Here is a 22,760-nt window from a genome sequence, read left to right as displayed (position 1 = left end):
AAAAGCATTCTCTAGTCCTGTGTGACGGGCAGCAGAGCCAGACCAGAGTCTGGGGATGCAGTCCCTCTGAATCCCCCCCCCCCGGGCTGGAGCCTCTCTCTGATTGGCTACAGACATCTATACACAGAGGGGGGTGGAGCCAGCACTTTGGGAGATACAATAAAAGGAGCCGTTTCTGAGGGAGAGAGTTAGATATGGATAGAGATAGGGTTTCGTTTGAGGGGGTGAGATGGCTTAAGGAAGAGAGTTGGAGTGAGGAGAGGGGGTTGGTTCTGAGTAGAAACATCCACTCTGATGAAATATCTACAGCTAGAGAAAGGAGTCTCTGAGCTTAGTGTGAACAACAGAATTTAGCATCTTATGAGGCCAGGAGATAACTTGGGGGCTGAACTTGAGCAGGAGAAGTAGGAGCTGTGGGTCTCATTGACAACTCTCTACTCGACAATACATCACTTTTTCATTTCACCATGACTTGATTTTACTCTATTGAAGGAAACCCCACTGTACACAAGAGTATGCTCTGGTATGGTAGAGTCCCTTTCATTTTGTACACACGGAACACATGGGACTGAAGTAAAGAGAAAGGAAATATGCCTATCAGTGCGCAGAATTGCAGGTGTATCCCTTTTGGGTGTTGTTAAACGTTGCACAATGTTATGTAGTCGTGCATTAAGAAGAAATAATTGTAGAAAGTAGTTTGTGGAAGGTCGTTTCAAAAACATTTTGAATACTAGATTTAATCATATTGTATGTTTTTATTTGCAAGATTTCAACACGAGTAATTTTCATTTTAGACCGATCATGGCTTCAGGAGAAAGTAAAAATAGAAAAGCTCCAACAGAAGATTCAGTTAGCACTTCAACATGTATTACAGAAGAACCACCGAGAAGATGGAATCTTAACAAAGGTAAGAGCTACAGAGTCTGACAATGGCCTGGTTTGCACGACAGAGTAAGTGTCCTCCCTGGTCTTTTTTTACTGCCACTTAAGAGTGTCATCTGAATTGGGACTCGTGATTAAGCTCTGTCTTCACTGACCGTAAGCTGTAACCAAGGAGAAGCCAGCCAGCTGCAAGTTCCTCTTCAGGACCCCAGGCATTTACACAGTTCCGGTAAGCAAGGGTTTGGCTTACTGTGTTGTGTGCAACAGGCCTTTTTCTGGTGAATATTAGTCGCCTTAATTAGAGCAGCAAAAATGATAAAATTGGCAGGAGAGACCCTGCTGATGGTGCCTCCGCCCTGTGAAGCTCAAAGAGGTGGTGGCACGTGAGAGCAGGGCTTTCTCTGTGGTGTGACATGGAACACATTCCCCTCCAATGTGTGCTTGGTCCCACCATTATGTCCTTTCCAGGAGCAGATCAAGACACAACTCCCCCCCCCCAAGGCCTTTGGTGTTGAGGATGAACACCAAATGATCTTCCCTTCTCTGCAGTGCTTTGTTACTTGGGTGGTTGTTTTAAATTATAACTTTAGAAGATTGTTTTATTTGGAATAAATTGTTATTTTGACCTCTGTTATAATCTGCCCTGAGATACTGTGAAGGGCTGATTATAAATGGAAATACATACATACATACATACATACATACATACAATGTAATTAGCAGTTTAGTTTATGATGTGTTTTGTGAGGTCTGCTTAAAATTTGTACCATTTTCCAAGACTGACATAACAGGCTGAGCAAGTGAAATTGATTTTGTTTTTGAAGAGTGGAAAATTAGCCACATACCTTCACAAAAATAGATTATGTTTGCCTCTGCTTGATGTATTCATTCCACATAAAGTACTGAATCAGCGCTCAAGGATTAATTTAAGCTAGGGCTACCTGATTTCATTTTAGGAACCAGTTTGCAATGCAGGAGCTTTGCTGTGGAACAAAGGAACAGGAGTAAGGTACTTTTGAGCATGTACATTCCTTTTCCTACTAAATACTACAGCCTGCCAGCCACCAACCCTCACACATGCACACATGTGGAATTAGGGCAAAGGGCTTTCAGATTTGAGTGTATGCCATTCAAGCAGGATCTAAACCCCAACAGCTCACCTTTTAGAAAATAAGTACTAGTTAGGCTGCAAGTATGATGCTTTGATTGTGGAAATGTTATGGAAGATATTGTTGATACATGTTTAAATTATACAAATTATATTAAGTCATACAAAAAATACAGGCTTAAGGTACGTATTATTTGTTACTGATGTTAATGGAACAATTTAAAATGGATAACTGTTGCTACTTTAGTTTTACAGGCTTCACAAGTCACCCTTAACAAATAGCCATATGGAACACTTTGAAAGGCAGAATTTAGTTGCAACGAGGTCTCTCCTTATTTTCCCTGTGGCTTTTCAAAGTTATGGAAGAGGAGTTGTTATGGTTAATGATGATGATGGTGATGGATGCTGTTAGACAGGCATTCTCTAGCCCCATTCTTACAAGGAAACTAGGATTTGTTACCTTGAAGAACAAAATTGAAAGACCCCAAAGCATTTTCATACCTGTACATCTAATTCATTTTGCTTTTCTCTCCCTACAGCTAATATGCAAAGTGTCTACTTTAAGAGCACTGTGCGGGCGACATACAGAAAAGCTTATGGCGTTTAGAGCAATATACCCAGACATTGTGCGACTTCATTTTCCTCCATTGTACAAGGAGTTGTTCACTTCAGAATTTGAGCCAGCAATGCAAATGGATGGGTAAACGTATCACCTAAGCACTTCTAGAATGTCTGAAGTACAAACTTTAAAAGAGAAAAGGAAAAAAAGATAATAGAAACCAAGACACTTTATATGGTCCTGCATAGACCTAGGGAGCCAACACACTGCACATCTTCTGGCGAATGGGGTCAGGCAGAAAAAATGGGGGAAATGACACAAAAGTTGAACTTGTTTTTCTCACACAAATGATTTCCATGATCCCTACCGATATGGACCCTTTTTTTGTCTTGACTTCTGTCTTTGACTTCTGTTTATGCAGAATGAGGGTACTAAAAAATCAGGAGGTTTCCTTTTCCTTGAAACTCACTGCCCACAGACTTTCACAGAACGACGTTTTGTTAGTAAGAACAGAATCTCCAGCTAGAAACCAGCGACTGGTGTGCATTGCAGAGGCTTCAGCATCAGTTTGCACAACTTGCTCATTGTTTCATGAAGGACGATTGATTGCCAGTAGGCGGAATGGCATGAAAAGGGTCCATAGCAATAGTGACAATAGCATTATAATCTATTACAGGGTAAATGGGCACGAAGTCTATATATAGCAAAAGAGATATTGTTTATAATATTGTTTTAATTAATATAAAATGTAGTTACTGGTATAGCTTTTATTGTTGAATTGATAAGGCACTTTCATTTTGCACCTTTTTCTTTTAAATTATATGCTAGCGTGTTCATTGTTGTGCTGCATGTGCACCAGAACTTCAAATTTAACTGTGGGAGGTTTGGAAGGTATAGGGACACTGCAAGGTGTTTATGCTGCTGTTTTCCACATTTACTTTTAAAGAGAGGCCGGTCATATCATGAAATACCTTCAGTGATTTTGTGTAATGGGACGAGGGGGGGAGGGGGGGAAGACAAGTTTCTAAACTGCTAGTTTTAGCTTGTGTTTTTAAAATACAATTTAATATATAAACAAAACAATCCCTGTTCTTAAAGAGATTGCTGACATAGGGATAGAGAAAATCTATATTTAATCACTTTAAAGGTGCTACTGAAAAATTAGCTCATTTTAAAGTCAGCCGATTCCTTAGGTGACTAAATATGGATTCAGAAAACCAAATTTAGATACATATCTTTTGGAAATATTGGTCCTAATACTTTTGTTTACATTTAGAGTGTGTGTGTGTGTGTGTGTGTGTGTGTGTGTGTGTCCAGCAAGTGCATGTGCACCATTAGTCATCTGTTGAGACAGATAGGGTACAATCCATCACAAAGTTCTTTTGTGTAGTCCTGATTGAAATGAATGGGAGATTTCCAAATTGTAATAGTGTTTCCTGGTGAATTGTCTCCCTTGACTTAAATCCAGCGTACAGTTAAGAGTGCCCAAATCTCTTTAATATTTAAGACTGAATAACTGTTTGCTGGATTGTGGCACTGTTGTTTATTTTATTTAGTAAAAGTGGGTTTACATGTGGCTACTTATTCCATAAACTAAACAGTGTAATTTAAGCGGGTCCCCACACCTAGAGAAAAAGGCCTAAAGCTTGATTTCAACTGAGTGCTGCACTGTTTAGCCACAGAGGAATGCTCAATAAGCTGTCCAGGATGGCCAATTATGTGAATAGTGGATTATGAAATGAAATGAAGTATCTGACTCTAAAGAAATTAATTTAGGAATAGCCCTTTCAATCTTCTCTTATTTTCCCACCTTCCAAGGAATAAAACAGGCCCACATACATTAAACTGGCAATACCATTGACACCAATAAGGCACACCATATTGATTGGGCCCAGTTTAACTACAAACAGCAAAAACCCTCATTTCACTGGCGTAGTTAAAATGGATGCCAACCACATGGCTGCTATGTTACACAGATGGCTTTCCACACAGAAAAATCTCAGCACAGTTTGCTTTCCTGGTAGCAAATGGATCATAAACCATGACTTTGAATTAGGCCACGTCCTACCACAATGCATACATGTGATACTGAATTTTCCAAGTGTTGTTTCAAATGTGGTTTCCAGTATAAGTGAATCACACACTTTTTGAGAAATCTTGTTTTGTTACTGAAGAGAAAATAAAAAGGACATACATAGGGCTAGGGAGTGCTTCTCTCCACCCAATTTCTCTGGAGCATACTGGGGCTTCATTCAAAATGTAGCAGTTATGTACAAACCTAAACATTTTAGAACCTGAGTTCTAATTTGAGTCATTATTTTAGGAATTATTTACATACCATCTGGAGTATTTTATTCAACCTTAAACAGTCTTAGGTCATTGTGTTTTTGTGACAAATCCTAAATCCTACTCAGCTAGAGGTGGCAACTGTGCTGTTTTTTATCTGTTGACAAGTCAAGAACTCAGTTATTCCAAAGTACACTTCTAACCCTGATTGCACCAACACCCTTGATTGAGAAAATGTATCAAAGAGTAAAAGATTCTTCTCAGGATAACTTGTAAAGCAAGGGAGTTCTTCAAACTACACCTAACTTATTCAAATGACTCTTTGTAAAATAAATTTTATAATATACCAATTTTTAGCATCCTGATGATTTAAATTTAAAGCATACAGACTGATGTAATCTTCTTGTCTCAGTGCCTGAAAGTTTTCATCAAAAGACCAACCATCCAGCTGTCTAGACATGGATTTTTCAGGCTCCTAAAGAAAATCTCAAAAAAAAATTTTTTTTGTCGTATATTGGATATTATGATTATTTAAGTAATTTTTTTATTTCAAAATGACCTCTTGCAAGGTATGAAAAATTTTACTTACTTGTTGGAGTATACATGCATTCTAGCATACATATAATAGTAATTCACATGTAAAAGGTAATACAAAATTCCTATTAAGGAAGGTGCATGAGGGGCTATGCAGTTGGACCTGTTTGTTTTGAGCCCCAAAGTCTTCATTCAATGTAGTATAAAGAGCTGAAAATTCTCATCTTTGAGGGTTTCTACATGCCCAGTGCAAACTGTAAGATTAAATTTTCTATAGGCATTAGAACTGTAAAGCCAGTTCAGTCAGACAGGAAACAAACTTATAACTGCAGAATCTTTCATCTCTATCACTCCCAGGGCAGCTGGCAGCTTGTTAGCATATAGGGAAATCAAGGCCTAATTAGTTCTGAAAGGATCTAATGTGCAAACAAAAGTGAACATGCAAACATTTTAGGACCATGTTGGGCTTGCAGACAGGAGCTACTCATGCAAACATGTTAGTAATATATACCAGCAGTTCTATGTAAGAAGTTACACACATGGCTGCCTTCATGTATGTACCTCCCATCTGTGAGCAGAGCAGCAGATCTCTATACTCCTGAGCCACTTAGGTTGGGAATGTAGAAATGGGAAATTCAAATGTAGTCCTCTTGCCATTTACCCTTTCTAGTGACCACACGTACAGTGGTACCTCGGGTTAAGAACAGTCCGGTTTAAGAACGATTTGGTTTACAAACTCCACAAAACCGGAATAGTGTCTTGGTTTGAGATCTTTACCTCAGTCTACGAACGGAATTCGAACAGTGGAAGGGCACCAGCGACAGGAGGCCTCATTAGGGAAAGCGCGCCTTGGTTTAAGAACGGCTTCCGGAATGGATCGTAAACCGAGGTACCACTGTACTTTGTAAGAAGGTATCTACGATACAGTTTCAACAAACACAGGAATAGCTATGACTGGCTCAGATATGTTCTTGGCGCTCTGCACATATAGAAGATCACCCATTCCTTTCTATAAGCAACCCTCTAATGCATGCCAAGATAGCAAATAGATTCCCAGAAAAGCCTGAGAAACCCCTGATCACAATAAACTTTAATTGCATCCAGTGAATGGAATTTTGAAAGCATCCCAATATTCAGTTTTCCTCTGCCCCAGTACAGGGGAGCTGTTTCTAAAGAATGAAAATCCTGCTAGCTACATGGACAGAATTTAGCCATCCTCATAAGTTTTGTTTATTTTATTGGAGTAACTGGTGGTAATTGTTAATTCTGGTCTTTTTATAGATGCAGTCCAAGCTTAAATCCAGGCTGTTTAGCAAATGAGGGGTTTTTTAATGTGACCTCCCTCAAATGCTAATTTAGTTTTAAAGTTCAGCTAAATTAAAACTCCAGTATCTACCAGCCAGCGCCTGTTTAAGGCCTGCCATTTACTAGAGACAAAATGTATAAAGTTGATTCAAATGAAAAATGAACAGTATTCACTTCTGGCAGTAACAGGGTTAGTTATATTTTGGTATTTCATATTGACTCTCAGTCACGGCCTGTTATTGTTAGTAAATATTTTACATTCATCTGCTCACACAAAATATATTCAGATATTGAATTGGTCCTTACTTGTAGGCAATGCCATATCATTCCCAATCCTATCCCTAAAAGCAGACACCAGGTTCACTCCTGTCTTGAAAGCCAAGCACTTTAGGTCTACACATTAGACACACCGTTATCACTTATAGCTTTTTCCAAAATCCATTAATTGGTGCATAAACTAGCCCATGTTTTCTTCATCTCAGTTAACAGCAAATTATGCTTTGAAAAAAGGTGAAATGGTGGGAACTGTTGCTGATGCCTTTTTAAGAGAGGACATGCCGAAGAACTCAAGCTGTAGCTGAAAGTATGTAGATGCCAGCATCAGAGCAGGGACAAAACCTATCTGGGAAAAGAAGCTGAGAATAAGGACTAAAATCAGAATATGACGGGCTAGTATATTCCATTAGAAAACTTGCAGGCTGTAGACTAAATTCAAATGTATAAAGTGTGGGAATCTTTTGGGGCTGTACTATATAATTGATGAAGTTATATAAAATGGCTACAGGTATTAGAATCAATCACTCCAGAAAGCTGTTAAGTTAAAAATTGTCTTGGATTTTCATCTTCTATCCCATTTTGCTGGACATCTGGTACAGTTGGAATATTTCAAGATAGAATTTATTTCTAAAATAAGATATGTAGTCTTAGACCACGGTTATATACTTTTGTGTCTCTAGGATTTTCATACTGTTTTGAAATGACACGATGCGAGATACTGTTTTAAGTTTAGTTGTTCTTTTCTGGAGCTTTTAGACCATCACCATCATCATATGGCTGTCAAGGTATGAATGTGTGTACCACTGTATGTGTGTGGTTGCTTCTGGCCATTAAGTGTCCATAGAATAAAGAAAATGTGTTGAAGATATTTAAGTCAAAAATAGAAGGTGGAAAAAATATTCTATATAAAGCCTTGTCTGGACCACTTAGAGAGACTTCTATTTTTTTAACCCTTCTATAAATATTTGATGGCACTTGAAATATTCCTGCAATAAAATGTGATTTGTGTAAAGATTAACAAACAAAAAGATTTTGTAATGTGAAACAATGAAAGAAAGCAATGTAATTTTTCAGAAAAAGAAAAAACAAACAAACCAACTTTGTATTATTTTTGTTGATGGAATTTGTCTACTTGTCTTTGGAAAAGATTTTATTTCATTGAATGTGCCATAGTAGAGATGTGGGTTGTGTTTTTTTGTTTTTAAGTTTTAGATGACAGGAAAGCTATTTGTGTTACCGACATTCCATAATGTGTGAGGACATAGCATAATTTTTTTCTTAATATATATATATATATATTAGTAAGCTTCAGTCATTGTTGCTTTTTTGCACATGTACTTCACTCCTCTATAGTGCAATATGTACATAGAGCACTTGCGGGTTTAAACCTTGACCCCTCAGGGAAAAAATACATATTTGTTGTACATATATTTTTTTTGCCTTCTTCTTTTTTTTGCTAAGGAATGTCGATTGAATCACTTGTTGTTGTCAAGGGGCAGCCAGATAATAATCCTAACGCCACTGCCAAAAAACATTGATCATGTAATCATTCATGCCCTGCCATTCACAATGAAAAATTCTGACAGTTCTTTGTGCAAATTGGGGAACAAAAGGGGTATATAAGCACCTTATGATTGACTTAACTGTGAATGACAATCCATCTTGTTATCAATAATAGATGCCCTACCGTTTAGAAGTTGGGGTTAAAAAGTCTGAAACAAATGTGCTCAGGGATCTTGTAGAACTCTTCAACAGGGTGGCCAGTACTTCTGGGACAAATTGCTTTTCAAAAGTTTCATACTATCCCTCCATTGCACAACTGAACTGGGCAGAGACATTTTTTATCCAAGTGAATTTCGTTGTTTGGGTTTCCAGACCCTATACTGCTCAACTCTTTTAAGGATTGGCACAAGATAATAATAATTCCAGTGCTCTGAGTATTTTGTTTAATGTATTAGAGAAGTCAGCTTGTTTTGGCCCATGAAACAAAATACTTTAATTTTATTTCAGCTAGCCACTGTTCATAATGTTTTAATCATAGACTCTTCAGTACTTCCCTATGTCATCTTGGGACCAACTACATGTTATGCTTACTGTGAAAAACCTTTGATTTTTGTTAATTAAATTACAGGCACGCTGAAGTGCATAAATTCAAACATAAATGTACCGCATGGCGACAGGAGGCTTATGGGAATTGCCCCTCCTGCATGGCAAGGGGCTGGTGCCAAAGGGATTCTCCACCCATTGAAACTCATAGCCATATGGGAGGGGCAGTTTCTATTCTGATCAAAGCTGTGGAAGAGAAGAAGTAAACCTCCTTTCACTATGTGTTATGATAGGAATTCTGCATTCCTCTGCATCTGTAATTTAAGTAAAAAAAACATTGCTGCATATTACACAATAAGCATAGCATGTATCTTGGCCTGTATCTTGGCCCTTGTGGTTCTGGCCAACACAGAGGCTTCTGGGGCAGAATTTTAGACAATGCTGAAGAAGCTGGCAATACACTAGCTTATTTTCCAAAGCAAATGTGCTGTATATTTTCTAAATTTCTATAATGAAAAAACATTGGGTGCCAATACACTTTTAGACACAATGAAGCTAAATTTGTATTTTTATGTAAAGTTCATTGTCAGTATTTTGCAATACAGAATTAATCCTCGGTGTTAAACTCCTGTTTAATTTAAGTTTATGTTATCCTAAAAACTATTGTTATAAGCTGCTGTTTTAATGAGAGCCATGCAATTCAAAATAAACTGAATAATATTCTGCCCAGAACAGGTTATTAAACTCCCCCGCTGTTGGTGAATGTGCGTTACTTTAACAAAATAAAACCAAAATTGGAAGGGAGGGTAAGCTGCATGATAACAATCCCCATATAATTCAGTAATTAATATAAATATGTAGAAGGTAGTGCTGCCACTGTGCCAAACCATAGAGCAGAGTATTTAAAATGTTCTAAAAGGCCCTAATAGGAGTGTGGAAGGAAGGCTGCAGTTCTACACCCAGGTCTTTGCTTCTGGGGGGATATAGGATCTACTGGTCTCCACTGGTCACTACTGCCAACATCAGCCAATGGAGGGCTCCAAAATGGAACATTTAGTGGGTGGAGCAGAGCTGGGCTGGCCAAAGTTTTGTTCACTCCTAAGCTGGTCCAATGAAGAGCCCACTTAAGGCCACTGCTGTGCCAGTCTGGTCCTGCTGCAGCAGAAAAGGTAGCCATTACTAGTCCCGCCCACATTCTGTTCCGGCTGGCATGAGCTCTGCCACTCCATTTTGCCATGCTGCTCCCCAGCCAGAGTTGGAATTGCTCTGCTAAGCTTTCCTTGATGTGTGAAGTTTGTGCCTCTTTCCATGTTTATTAAAAGCAGAAGAAGCAGTAAAGGAAACAGAAGTTAAATAAGAATTTAAGACTCACTCTGTTTAACAGTCAGGCCAAAGAGAAATTGATTTCATCATCTCAGCTAAGTGGTTGAATGCCCTTCTCCAACTGCAACACCCCCACTTTCTTTAATTTATGTATCATGTGTTCTACTCATGCTTTCTTTCCTAATTGCCACAACATTGCAATCCATTTTTATTTTTTTACAGAAGTAACCACCGTTAAGTATATATAAAGCATCCATTGCATGTTCTGTTGTGCTTACATCCTGGTTCTCTTCTAAGACTAAAAAGTGGTTGTTTGTTGAAAGTGTTTTTTTCCCTTTCTGATCTATTAGCAGCTTAATCCTTCAAAATGAGACAGCTTTGTAAGAGGTGCTCAGATATTTTCAAAGGAGTGAGCCTGTTTGTTAAGTGTAAAGGATGATCAGAAAATTACAGGGTGAAATATGTACATCTAGAAGAGATTATAATCCTATAAAGCTGAACTAATTAGAAAGCATATCTAATTTTTATTTTTATATTTGTTCCTAAGTGTCTGTTCTGTGTGCGCAATTTATGTAGCTTGGGAAATATTAATGGACCAGTGCCAATACAAAATTGTATGCTTTTTCTGGTTATGTGATTATCCAGATTTTGAGTGTCCAGTAAGGGACACATGATTGCCATGTGATCATTATGGGCAAAGCTGAGTGCAAAGTATTCTTGATGCAGTTTTAAGGCAATAATTTTGGAAAGATTTCAATTCAACCATGAGTTCTAATAAAAGATTCCCAAATATATGTAAATATGGATAAGTATTGACATCATAATTGTTTCCTGCCACCTCTTTCCTTGGAGATAAAACTAGAGAGTTAACGCCAAAGCTGGCTCCTTGAAAGTGGGTGTCCAAGGCAACCATTTGTGGATGGTTTTCAATTCCCAGATGATTGCCTGTTAATTTGTTTGACTAATCATTTACTTGGAGGTCTTCACACAATCATTTTTATCAAGTCAAACAAAATTAATAATCAAACTCTATCTGTGCATTTACAGGGCCAGGCTATTTAGAAGTCAGATGTCTTATGACTTAAAAGTATTTTTAAAAATAATCCAAATGTTAATACAATGTGAATAAATTTAAATTTTGTGGCATTTACATTTCTTCAATTTAATATTTCTGGTAAAGTGGTGATTAGGAATCAAACCAAAGCCTTATACAATCAACCAATTAATTACTAATGGATTAATGATATTACAAATAAAGATTTGAGAACATATTTTCACATGCCAATTCTGGTTCAATTGTATTGCGATAATTCACTACTATACTGCGAATTCTTAGAGGAATGTGCAGGTGTCACATTTAAAATTTGTCATGTTGAAACTAGTTTGTTTGTCTACTTTTCTAACTATTTCGATATATAGAGATCTAGGAATAAAGGAAGATGCTGTTTTACATTGTTTTATGTATATAAATGTGTCAATTAGATTTTCACATTTATTGGTAGCAGGGCATAACAGTTCCTCTTCAGAGCAATAAATAAACTTAATCCAAATATAAAATTTTAGCTCCTGTGCATTGAAGCATTGTGAATCTGAAAGCCAAGAATCATTATGTCATTCAATTTTTATTTTTTACTGCTGTGGCATTCACTTTATCTTTACTGTTCATCCCGTTGCCGCTTAAGAATACTTCTTTTAAAAGGGGGGAAAGAATTGAGCACATAGAATGCTTTATGCTACATCCTTATTTTGTGCATGTGTTTACTTTGCACACTTGAACTTTCCCATACTCCTTAGAAAGTTTTACTGAAGATGCATAAATGTACAGGACCCTGCAATCTGTTTGCTATTCTCATATTGAAATGCAGAAAATTCATAAGCAATATAGTGAATTTTATTTCACAAACCACAGAGGTACTGTATATATATTTTCCTAACTCCAAAATTTTCTATTTTGACTCAACAAATTTGTAAAAAAAAGCCCCAGTGGTAACTCTTTTGACTATTAGGACATTAACTGGCTGCTTCTTTATATGTAATTGTATTGTCTGCCTGCTCCTTTTTCGGAGATGTGTTTTTGTATGGATGTTTGAGCCAAATGGGAGGCTTCAAGCTATGATGTATTTTCCCAGTTTAAATATATTTAACATATGACAAACCCCAGACAAGGCTTTTAATAATGTAAGAAGAACTGCAGTGTTAGGTGGTTTATTTGCAAACTTTTCTCAGTGCTATCCATTTTATGGCACCTTTAACAATATACTTGTTTCCAAAGTACAAAATAAAGGTTAAAAAAAAACTTCTAGCCATAACTGAATGTTGAGCAATAAAAACAATGACTTTTTGTGCATAGATTTAAAAGAAATACAAATTTTAGACATCTGCATGTAAATGCAAATATCTTGTTTACTGCTTTCTTAAACTTGATCAACCAACTCCTTGTTTTACTACTAATTTAAGGACTTGTAATGGCCTGTACACATTTTCTCTTGCTCTAATTCTTATGTCATCTTTGTCTCAGCTTCTGAGTCATACTCTTCAATGTTGTTCTGCTCACCTTTTGTATGGTTATAACTATTTTGCTTTCATTCTCTATAGATAAAATATACTACTTTAAAAGCCTATGCGGTGCAAATATTTATCTGTTTATCAAATACCACATTACGCTGTATAATATCTGTTTTACTATATACTCTATTTTAGAAATAGCTGTTTAGAACTAGAGTGTGCTATTTTTGTGTTTTTCTGATGTGTGGTGCTAGATAAGTTAATTTTATGAACAAATCTCCCTTTCCCGTTTTACTCCTAGGCAATACCACATTTGGGTCTTGTACTATTTCACTGAATATCTATGTGTGCATGTGTATATACCTTATATACATTTACACACATACCCAATCAAGTACCTGTATCAGAGTACCTAGACTGGGGACATGTTCTCTCTGAATATATAGTATCATTCTATAAAGTTCTCTCTAGCATATTTAATCAGGAAAAAAATAACTCCTCAGTAATGATATTTGATATCCTACACTGATTCTTCTTTCTCTCATCTACTTTGCAACCACAACACACTTTGGTTATCCTATGGCACTGTAGTTCTGAAACCAAGTATGCCAAGGAGAACCCAGTGGTTTCAGTTTTGTGTATCAAACTACCGTATTTTTCGCTCTATAACACGCACCCGACCATAACACACACGTAGTTTTTAGAGGAGGAAAATCTGTAGGCATGCCACCCGTAGGCATTCCCTCCATAACACGCACAGACATTTCCCCTTACTTTCTAGGAGGAAAAAAGTGAGTGTTATGGTGCAAAAAATACGGTACTTTTCTCTAATGTGTAAAGTACTAAAAAGTAGTCCTCCCCCCCCCCCCCACAGAACATTATAAATTCTTCAGTGGTGCAATTCAGCATCCCTGCAATTATTTGGGGAGGGCTACCATAGGGGTACAGTTATATTCTATTGGGAGGGGGAGAAGTGGAGCCCCCAGGAGAATTCATGTGAAAAGATGGTTCTGTCTTGATTCAAGGACTTGGGAGAGAAAAGTACAAATTAGAGTAACACTAGGTGCAATCCACAACAATGAACCCGTATGTTTGGGTTCAGACACTTGATGGGCCCAATAATATTACACCTGGGACTGACAGAAGGCATTGATTGTATGAACTGGTGCATATAAATGGGTCATATATGTTGCCACAGCTGTGTATTACAACAGCTGTGTATATATGCCCCTATATCAATGATGGATTTAATGCAATTACTGACTCCATGTCAGCCCCCTGGTGACCCCCTACACTCCCACAAGCAGTTGTGCAGGGGTTGACAACTGCCTGAACAAGAATCAATATTACCAAGGAGTATACAAAAAACTCTAGCTACTACTGTGTTATCAGTAGTTATCATCAAAGATGGTAAAATAAAACTTGTCATTTCACTGAAAAAAGTAAAATAAACTTGTCATTTCAATAAGGTTAGAATGTCTATATTTCCAATTCTGTGTTGCCCTTGATTGCGCCAGTACAACCGTTAGCATGGCTACACTGTGTTATGTTCTCTTGGCTGCCCCAGCTTTTGTGGATTATTTTAACCTCACAACACTACAAGCATGGGCCAATGGATTGCCAATGGAAATGTGGCCTATGATGCCACAGGCTGGTTCTGCAATCCTGGGCTTCCACTGCACACTTGGATGCCAACACATCTAAGGGCTGGCCCATCCTTGCCTATAATTATCAGTATATGCAATAAAGAATTTCCACAATGTGCAGTAATACCATTAATACAACAAAACAGAGACACAGCCAAAAGAGGTTTGGTCTCAGTTTTTAAAGCTTGAGAAACTTAAGCAATGGTCATACTAATGGTGCAATCATATGCACATTTGCTTGGGAAGGTGTATTTCTCTGTTGACTAGAAATTTGCTATAAATTAAGAAAATTATAGCCAAAGAGTAAACTGGAATATGCACGTGTGGTTCCCAATGGCACCACAAATTGCACAGCCTAATTCTGAGCAGAATTTGGCACCATAAAGTACTGCAACAGTAGAATAGTAACTTTAAAAAAAAGTGCTTAATAATCAGACTATTTCAGCTAGAATTCAAGTCCTGTTATTCATTACCAGTATCATCTTTTGCAAAAACCTAATGGATATCAAATATCTAAAATGGGGAACAACTGACTTTTAAAGTATTTATTACAACTCTTTTCTGTACTATTACTGAAGTTATAAGATCTTTAGCAAAAAAATAATAATTGAGAAATCTAAGAAGCTGTTTGTTTACCGCACTTTTTAATAATAGAGGATAGTTAATATTAAAGCCACACGTCCTGGTTCCATGCACTGCTTCTGTATTTTGATTTAGCAAACAAACCATTATTCTGGAAATAAATACAAATGTATTTATCGGCACCCTGGCTATATTTTAATGAATAGAAATTTTAAATACAAACATTTTCAGGATAATTGATTTGATTTTTTTAAAAGAAAAGCTACAATCTTCTTTAAAAATGCAAGTCCATGATTATTTTCTAGTCCCTTATTGATACAATTCACCTCTTAAACAGAGAATCTCCTGATTTGTCTAATATAAGTGTCACATACTTTATACCAGTAATGTTTTCCCTAATTGTTTGGGCTTCATTGTTTTATAAATTATGCAAGTTTGTGTGAGTAATGTTTCTTGTGTAATTAAATGTCTGAAGAATAAAAATAAATGCTGATTATAAATATGTATTGGTTTGAGGATTAAGCACATAAACATCACCAACCTCACTGAGTAACACACTCAGTCTTCTGTAAATAACTACAAATTATCATGAATCTGTACTGTACATGCAAAAATGTGTTGTCTTATGTGTACAGTATGTACAAATTCATTTTCTAGCTATGATAAAAGCATAAGCCATTGAGAGGAATATTAAAAGTAATACTGTAATAAAACATCACTAATTATATCTTCCCCGTTATCACCAACTTTTTCACTTCTATCAGATCTTCTTTAGAGCTCACTCTTACACTTGTCAGCTTAGACTCAAGTTTATTTTATTCTGATATTGAACAAAGTATTTTGACTCATTTTGTAAATACAAATGTAAAAATAAGAGATTTAATGTTGTCTTTTAAATACTCTTGATTTTCATTCTAATATGAATGTTGTTATATTGTACTTAGAACCTGTACCTTTAATATTACATTACCTTTATTAAGTGCATTGAACACATCAATTTTAGATGTGCTTTATGTACTGTTCTCCTGTAATAAAACTTCAGCTTCTAATGGAAAACTTGGTCACATTCATTTTTCACTTCAAGTGCATTAAGTGTTACTGGTCTGTGGTGAGTGGACCCTGCCCTCAGGGTTAGGATCTAAAACACAGGAGCAGTAATCCCTAAACAGTGTGCAGGCCAGGGTGCCCCAAGAAAACTACCAACAAGAGGCTGCCTGCTTTGTCTTTGCTTCACTGATTTGGCCTTGCCTTCCTTCCAGTCAGTCTGTCTATTGTTTTTGTTGTTGTTTAGTCATTTCCAACTCTGTCCAACCATCTCGTCCTCTGTCGCCCCATCTCCTTGTGCCCTCAATCTTTCCCAACATCAGGGTCTTTTCCAGGGAGACTTCTCTTCTCATGAGGTGGCCAAAGTATTGGAGCCTCAGCTTCACGATCTGTCCTTCCAGTGAGCACTCAGGGCTGATTTCCTTCAGAATGGATAGGTTTGATCTTCTTGCAGTCCATGGGACTCTCAAGAGTCTCCTCCAGCCTTCATGGATCACTGCCTTGTCGTGGCGAAGGGGCTTTAATAACTCAGAGAAGCTATGAGCTATGCCGTGCAGGGCCACCCAAGACGGACAGGTCATAGTGGAGAGTTTTGACTAAAAGTGATCCACCTGGAGCAGGAACCGGGAAGCCACTCCAGTATCCCTGCCAAGAAAACTCCACGGACAAAAACAACAGTCTGTCTATATGGGGGGTAGGGGATAATTCTGCTGTAGTTCTCCATGCCATCATTCAGGCACTTGTAATATGCAGAATTATCCCTCTTCTAGGGAGGCTACATGCATTGCAGAATAATCTTCCTGTCTTCCATTCAGGAACACGGGAAGCTGCTTTTTATCAAATGTGATCATTGGTCCACCTAGCTCAGTACTGTCTACAATGATTCACGGTGACTTTCCAGGGTTTCAGGTGAGTCCCTGCCATATGTGGCATTGCTGGATTGAATCTTGCCTGGGACATTCTGCAAGCAAAGCAACCACTCTACTGTCATGGAATTCTACTCATATTGATCCGGAGCAGAACTCCAATGTATCATTAGCAGAGTAAAAACTTAAACACATTGCAAAAAACAGAGGCAATTGTATTTCATCCAGCAGAGCTTTACTGCTACTGAAGGCAAATAAGCATAATGGTCACAAATGCAATACATTCAGGATTGGCACTGTCCATAAGAAATTCAGTTGCAGCAGACCTAACTTAAACTTACAATAACTTATAATAAACCTAAACACTATATACAGAACACCACACCAGAAGGAAAGAGAGACAGAGTGAAACCCAGGCTCCTCCTGGCCTCACTATTATAGTCAGCATGACATTGACAGAAAGAGATAACACAACCAGTTTGAACCAGCTGTACTCAGCTTCTCTGAAGGAATAACCCAAACATCATGAACCTTCCGCTTGTTTCTTTCAACAGAGAAGCTTCCACAACCCTCTTGAATTAATTAGAATAGGAAATATCTCTACACATCAGATCAATACTTTCTGTACTAAGAAACACAAACTCATCTACCAGTGTGGTATGACTTATTGTTGTGTACATCTAAATCCATCAATCACACAGAAGTGAGGTTAGCTGCCTTGAGAACAGGCAGTTCTTGATTTTACACTCCCTGAAAGTATATATTTCCATGAGTAAGAACTCAAGTGTACTTCTAAACTAAGAGGCAGTATGATTCAGAAACTGGAGAGTTGAACAAGACCTGATTCTAAATCCCACTCAGCCATAAAACTCACTAGGTGACCTTCATCCGAACCTACCTCATGGTGGAGAACTTGGTACAGTGGTACCTCGGGTTACATACACTTCAGGTAACATATGCTTCAGGTTACAGACTCTGCTAACCCAGAAATAGTGCTTAAGAACTTTGCTTCAGGATGAGAACAGAAATCGTGCTCCGGCGTCGCAGCGGCAGCAGGAGGCCCCATTAGCTAAAGTGGTGCTTCAGGTTAAGCACAGTTTCAGGTTAAGAACAGACCTCCAGAATGAATTAAGTACTTAACCCGAGGTACCACTGTATGTTGTCCTGATGTCCTTTTAAAGAAAGGAAGGATAATAGGATTATACAAACATCATTTTTAATTCAGAAAAAGGTTAAAGAAACACTTAACTAGGTACCTAAGAGGATTAGAGGGCAGAGATATAGAAAGAAGGCCAGACTGTATCTGAGAAAGTAAGTTTATAATCAAGTTGTAAAAGCCAATTTTTCTCCCTTACTAACATTCCTTTCAAGTCCTGTACTTCAAGTCCTCTTAGATTGGTATTCAGCTGCCCCCACTTCAAAATGGTCAGGTGAACCTCAAACAGGACATACGAACATAGAGCTGCATCCAGTGTTGGCTTGTTTATTTAGTTAGAAAAATATTTGGATAGTGCTACATCATTAAAAAAAATCAAAGCAGTTTATCACAATAAAAACAAAGCCATATAATAAAAGCCATTAAAATTTTTAAATGAGGCATCAATTAACCATTGCAGAAGGATGTAATCTAAATTGCTTGTATAGGTCTGGAATAGAAAAGTTTTCAGCAGGCATTTAAAAGTTGCCACAGAAGGTGCCCAGTGAATCTCTGTTGGCAGAGTATTCCACAGGACTAGGTCAATGCCATTACAGGCTTGCTTTCTCCTTATCCAACGAGCCTCACCAACTCAGGGAACGACCAGTGGTGCTTATACTTTGAGTACACATGGTGAATTTCCCTCAGCCGAGCTGCAACTCCAGAAGCGTTTATTTCCCCTCCCCCTTTATATGAAGTATAAAAATGAGGAAAAGGCGGGCCCTACTGAGAGAAACACGCTTGCCCACACCCAAAATGGATCCTAAGCTCCTTCTACGTCTCGCACTCCGGTTGGCTGATTCGCTACCACGTGAATGCCTCGCGGGGAGATCGGCCGCGCTGGTTGGGTAACACCGCGAAGCAGGGGCGGTTCTTAGCGATGCTCACCGAGGCTCTGCTGTGGGAATGCGGTCGCCTCTTCCAGGCCTTGCTGCCCTCTCCAACTGCAGGCCGGGCCAAGCGGCCGCCGAAGGCGCGAGATGGCGGCGAGCGGGAACCTCCTCGCCTGGTGAGTGCGCGGCTTGGGTCTCCCTCCCTCCTTTTCCCTCCTCGGTCAGGCGCCGCCGTCCACATTCGGGGCACGATGGTCCTTCAGGAGCCGAAGGGAAGAGGGCGGCGGACCCTCACTTCCTGCAGTCGTTCGCTACGCTGTGGGACGCAGCAGTCAGGGAAGAGCATCTCTGAGCGTGTGCAGAGTGCTTTTCTCCTCTCAGCGTTGAGGAAGCAGAGCCCGCTCCTCCAAGCGGGTGGGATATGTAGCCTGAAAGTCTCTCTGTCTGTGTTCCCTTTAAAACATTTTAGCAACAGCCTTCCTTTGCAGGTTTACCTGGAAGTCAGTCCTGTTGCCTTCATGGAGGGCTTAACTCCCAGATAGGTTTGTAGGCAGCCATATCCTCACAGGCACTCCCCTGCCTGCAGTGAATCAGACATCCAGGTATGCGCCCTCTGGGCCCCATATTTAAGTAAATACATTAGTGTAGCTATTTACAGCGACGATGTGGGGGGGCGCTTTTCAGTGGTGGCCCCGCTTGGGCCACCTGCAGCAGGTATCGCCAACCTTTTCAGACCCAGCACTCGCTTGGGACCCAAACATGCCTCTGGGGACCCATTTCTTAATCTTTTACCATAGATTTGCACAGTGGGAGTGCTGCTGCTGCTGCAGCCCACCTTCGATCAGCCCGTGACTCACTGTGGGACGACCCACCAGTACTGTATGGGTCTCCCCATTGAAGCTTTCCCGATGCTGACCATTAACAGCTTCTGGGTGCCCATTTTTGGCCTCTTTCTGCCCCCAGGGATTTGGTTGCATTTTAGAAGTGTGGTGGTTACAGTGTTAGGCTAGGACCCGGGAGACCAGGGTTCAAATCCCCACTCGGCCATGAAGCTCTCTGAGTCAGTCACTGCCGCTTAGCCTAGCCTTCCTCACAGGATTGCTGTGGGCATTAAATAGGAGGGGAGAACCACGTAGGCCACCCTGAGCTGCTTGTTGCAAAAGGGGGATAGAAACGTGAGAAATAGTAATAATGACAAAAAGAACTAGGAGGTGGAGAAAACTACATTTAAATATAGCATGGTTATTACAGAGTCACGGTATAAGAACGTAAGAAGCAGCTGCCTGGCGGCTGGGTGACCAAAGGGCCATCTAGGCCACATTTGAGCCGTGCCTTTAAAGCACCATGGGACCTCTTTAAGCAGTCATGGCTTCCCCCAAAGAGTTCTGGGAGCTGTAGTTTGTTAAGGGTTCTGGGAGTTGTTTGGAAGCCCCTATTTCCCTTGTAGAGTTAAAATTCTCTGAGTTGTAATGGGATAGTAATAAGGTGTCTCTTAAAAGCTCAACCCAAAGGTAACGTAACCCGAGGGTCCACTGTATCTCAGTTAGGAAATTATACATACTGTTCTCCCATAATAATGATCAAGATCACAGGGTGATACGTTAAAAAATACCACTCAATAATATCATAAAATATACTCAGCATATAGAATTGCTGCCTTCCAGTGCAGTTCTGTGTAAGCTCAAGTTACTCAGAAGTAATACTGTTAAAATTTGCAGAATATTTAGCCCACTTTCCATCACCGTTGTCCTCAATTAGAATACTTAATCCAAAGTTAGGAATAGACACAGTAACATCATGGGACCTGGTTATGACTTAATAGCTGATGGGTAGTGATTTGTGCTTAAACTATGATTTCCCAGCATTTATAAACTATGTTTCTAGTACCCAAGCAGTGTGCAAGATAAAAGTTAACTGGTCTCCATCTAGTCAATGTTAAGTTCATTTTATTGTTGTTATTAATTCATTATTCTGCCTTTTCTTACACAAAACCAGGGATATTCCACCTAAAAATGGTCACGATGTGTATTTCTCACGAGATATTTATGAAAAATATTCATTGACGCCAACTCTCTCTGAGCTACTGTTACTACCAAAAAGGTACCAGTATACCTTTTCTTTCTAACTTTGGTTTGGAAGGCAACAAGCATTCTAGGAAAGAACACATAGGTTTATTTTATATTATTTTTTATATTGTGCAACAATTTGAATAATAAAATTGTGTGTGTGTGTGTTTGAAAAAACAGTTAAATTATACATCATCTAGCACATCACATTGCACTTGCTACATCATGTAGCACATCACATTGCACTTGCTACAGGCAGAAAAATATTTAAGTGATCTGCCAAGACTCTCAGCCATTTTCAAGTGTCCAGGCATGCAGAAGGGTGGTGAGTTTGGGAACCACTGCATTAGGACTTATTTTCAAATAAGTATATGTGATTGCAGCTTTACATTACATTCAGTGCATGTTAACTCAGAAGTTCACTCCACTGTGTCCCCATGTTATTAATTAGTTGCTTTTCAGGGGAAAGCGTGTACAAAGCAGCAGGGAGAGAGAGAATTTCCTTTGGAAAGGGAATGATAGCAAGAATCCTGAACCTGGGACCTAACTTGTGAAGAGAAAATGGGACCAGTATCTCCCCCTTCGTCTCAGGAGTTAACTTGGGGAGCGTGAAGAGAGAGAGAGAGAGAGAGCTTTCCTTAACTGCATCTAAGGGAGGCTGTGGTTGTGGCTTCAACAGTTTAGGACAGAACTTGGGGAGGAGGAGTAAGTGAGGAGTATATAGTTGCTACAACATACAAACAGATAGTCACCCCCATGAATACAGGAATGTGGCTCTATCTGTATTCCATGATGCCACCATTAAGGACATGGCGAGACAAAGGCTGCTGATGGAAGAACAGTGCTCCCAAGAATGTGTGGATTCGCACCTGAGATGCATCCCTTCTCTCCTCATAGAAGCTGTGATCTGAGGAAGAAGGGAGTCTGCTGACAAAAGGGTCAGTCTAAATAAAGAACAGGCTGGCGATGTAGGTGAAAGGGGGCTGTCGAAGTGATTTAGGCTTGCATTCTGCTGAAGGCTTTGACAGCAGCACGCCGTGAAATAATCCTGATGGGCTGCCGTCCCACTCCTCGTCAAATGTAGCTAATTTAAGCTGCTAGAATCACTTGACATTCCTACATCAGGCACATCTGAGTCAGCATCTTGTTGGTGTAGCAGCTTAATTAAATTTGCCAGTTCGTGCCACAAGGATGGACATGTTCTCTCATTCTGAGAGACAGCTGTGTAGTATTATTAAGAGCTGTAGACATGATACTGTTGAGACATTTTCCTGGTGTGTAAATCAAGTCTTTCTTTTTCACTAGATCAGCAGTTAACACTCAGTTTAGTTAATCCAAAATGTGCTTATTACTGAGCATGCTTATATGTTAAATAATTAAGAGGTAAGCCAGCCATCACCCATTAGAGTGTTTTGAGTATCATCCGTATAATTGATAGCACCGTTTGAGGACCTATGTGCTGTGGGGTAGCATTTATATAACATAAACTGGCCTGGATCCAAAGTGCCGTAAATCAAATTTCATGAGCCCAAGGGGCCTTTATGTTTGTTTTTCTCATAAAACCACTCCGTATGCCGTCTGACATATTACTTATACAGCTGAGAAGGGGGGAGGGGGGGATACTTGAAAAATAGTCAAAAAATGAGCTCACATGAGCCTCTTAGAGTGAAAGAACACAGTGGGACTTGTTTCTGAGTAAATATA

At 39.1% G+C, this 22,760-nt stretch overlaps 2 protein-coding genes and 1 long non-coding RNA gene across 8 annotated transcripts in view; 2 read left to right on the top strand and 1 right to left on the bottom strand.

The window, feature by feature from the left end:
* Nucleotides 1-3,147, top strand: part of RORA (RAR related orphan receptor A) — a 73,327-nt gene extending 70,180 nt beyond the window's left edge. For all 3 annotated transcript variants that reach the window (XM_053365354.1, XM_053365353.1, XM_053365355.1), the window contains 2 exons: nt 795-907; nt 2,530-3,147. In XM_053365354.1, coding sequence (XP_053221329.1) covers nt 795-907; nt 2,530-2,694 — 278 coding nt within the window. In that variant the 3' untranslated portion in view covers nt 2,695-3,147. The remainder of the gene's footprint in view (nt 1-794; nt 908-2,529) is intronic.
* A 10-nt stretch (nt 3,148-3,157) lies between these two features.
* Nucleotides 3,158-16,366, bottom strand: LOC128401836 (uncharacterized). Of its 2 annotated transcripts, XR_008327540.1 has the most exons (3): nt 16,253-16,366; nt 16,023-16,190; nt 3,158-7,292 (listed from the first exon to the last, which is right to left on the bottom strand). It is a non-coding gene; the product is annotated as an uncharacterized LOC128401836 (long non-coding RNA). The 2 variants fall into 2 exon arrangements; XR_008327539.1 differs by lacking the exon at nt 3,158-7,292 and having other exon boundaries at nt 15,067-16,190.
* A 2,677-nt stretch (nt 16,367-19,043) lies between these two features.
* LOC128402200 (little elongation complex subunit 2-like) overlaps nt 19,044-22,760 on the top strand; it is a 100,520-nt gene continuing 96,803 nt past the window's right edge. For 2 of the 3 annotated variants that reach the window (XM_053366208.1, XM_053366207.1), the window contains exons 1-2: nt 19,045-19,166; nt 20,986-21,090. In XM_053366208.1, coding sequence (XP_053222183.1) covers nt 19,138-19,166; nt 20,986-21,090 — 134 coding nt within the window. In that variant the 5' untranslated portion in view covers nt 19,045-19,137. Of the gene's footprint in view, nt 19,167-20,985; nt 21,091-22,760 lie in introns of all 3 variants that reach the window. The other variant, XM_053366209.1, reaches the window with a different exon arrangement.

This window comes from Podarcis raffonei, chromosome 14 (assembly GCF_027172205.1).
Source record: "Podarcis raffonei isolate rPodRaf1 chromosome 14, rPodRaf1.pri, whole genome shotgun sequence".
Taxonomy (NCBI): Eukaryota; Metazoa; Chordata; class Lepidosauria; order Squamata; family Lacertidae; genus Podarcis; species Podarcis raffonei.
The sequence above is the reverse complement of the archived record's forward strand: the minus strand, read 5'-3'. Positions and strand labels throughout refer to the sequence as shown.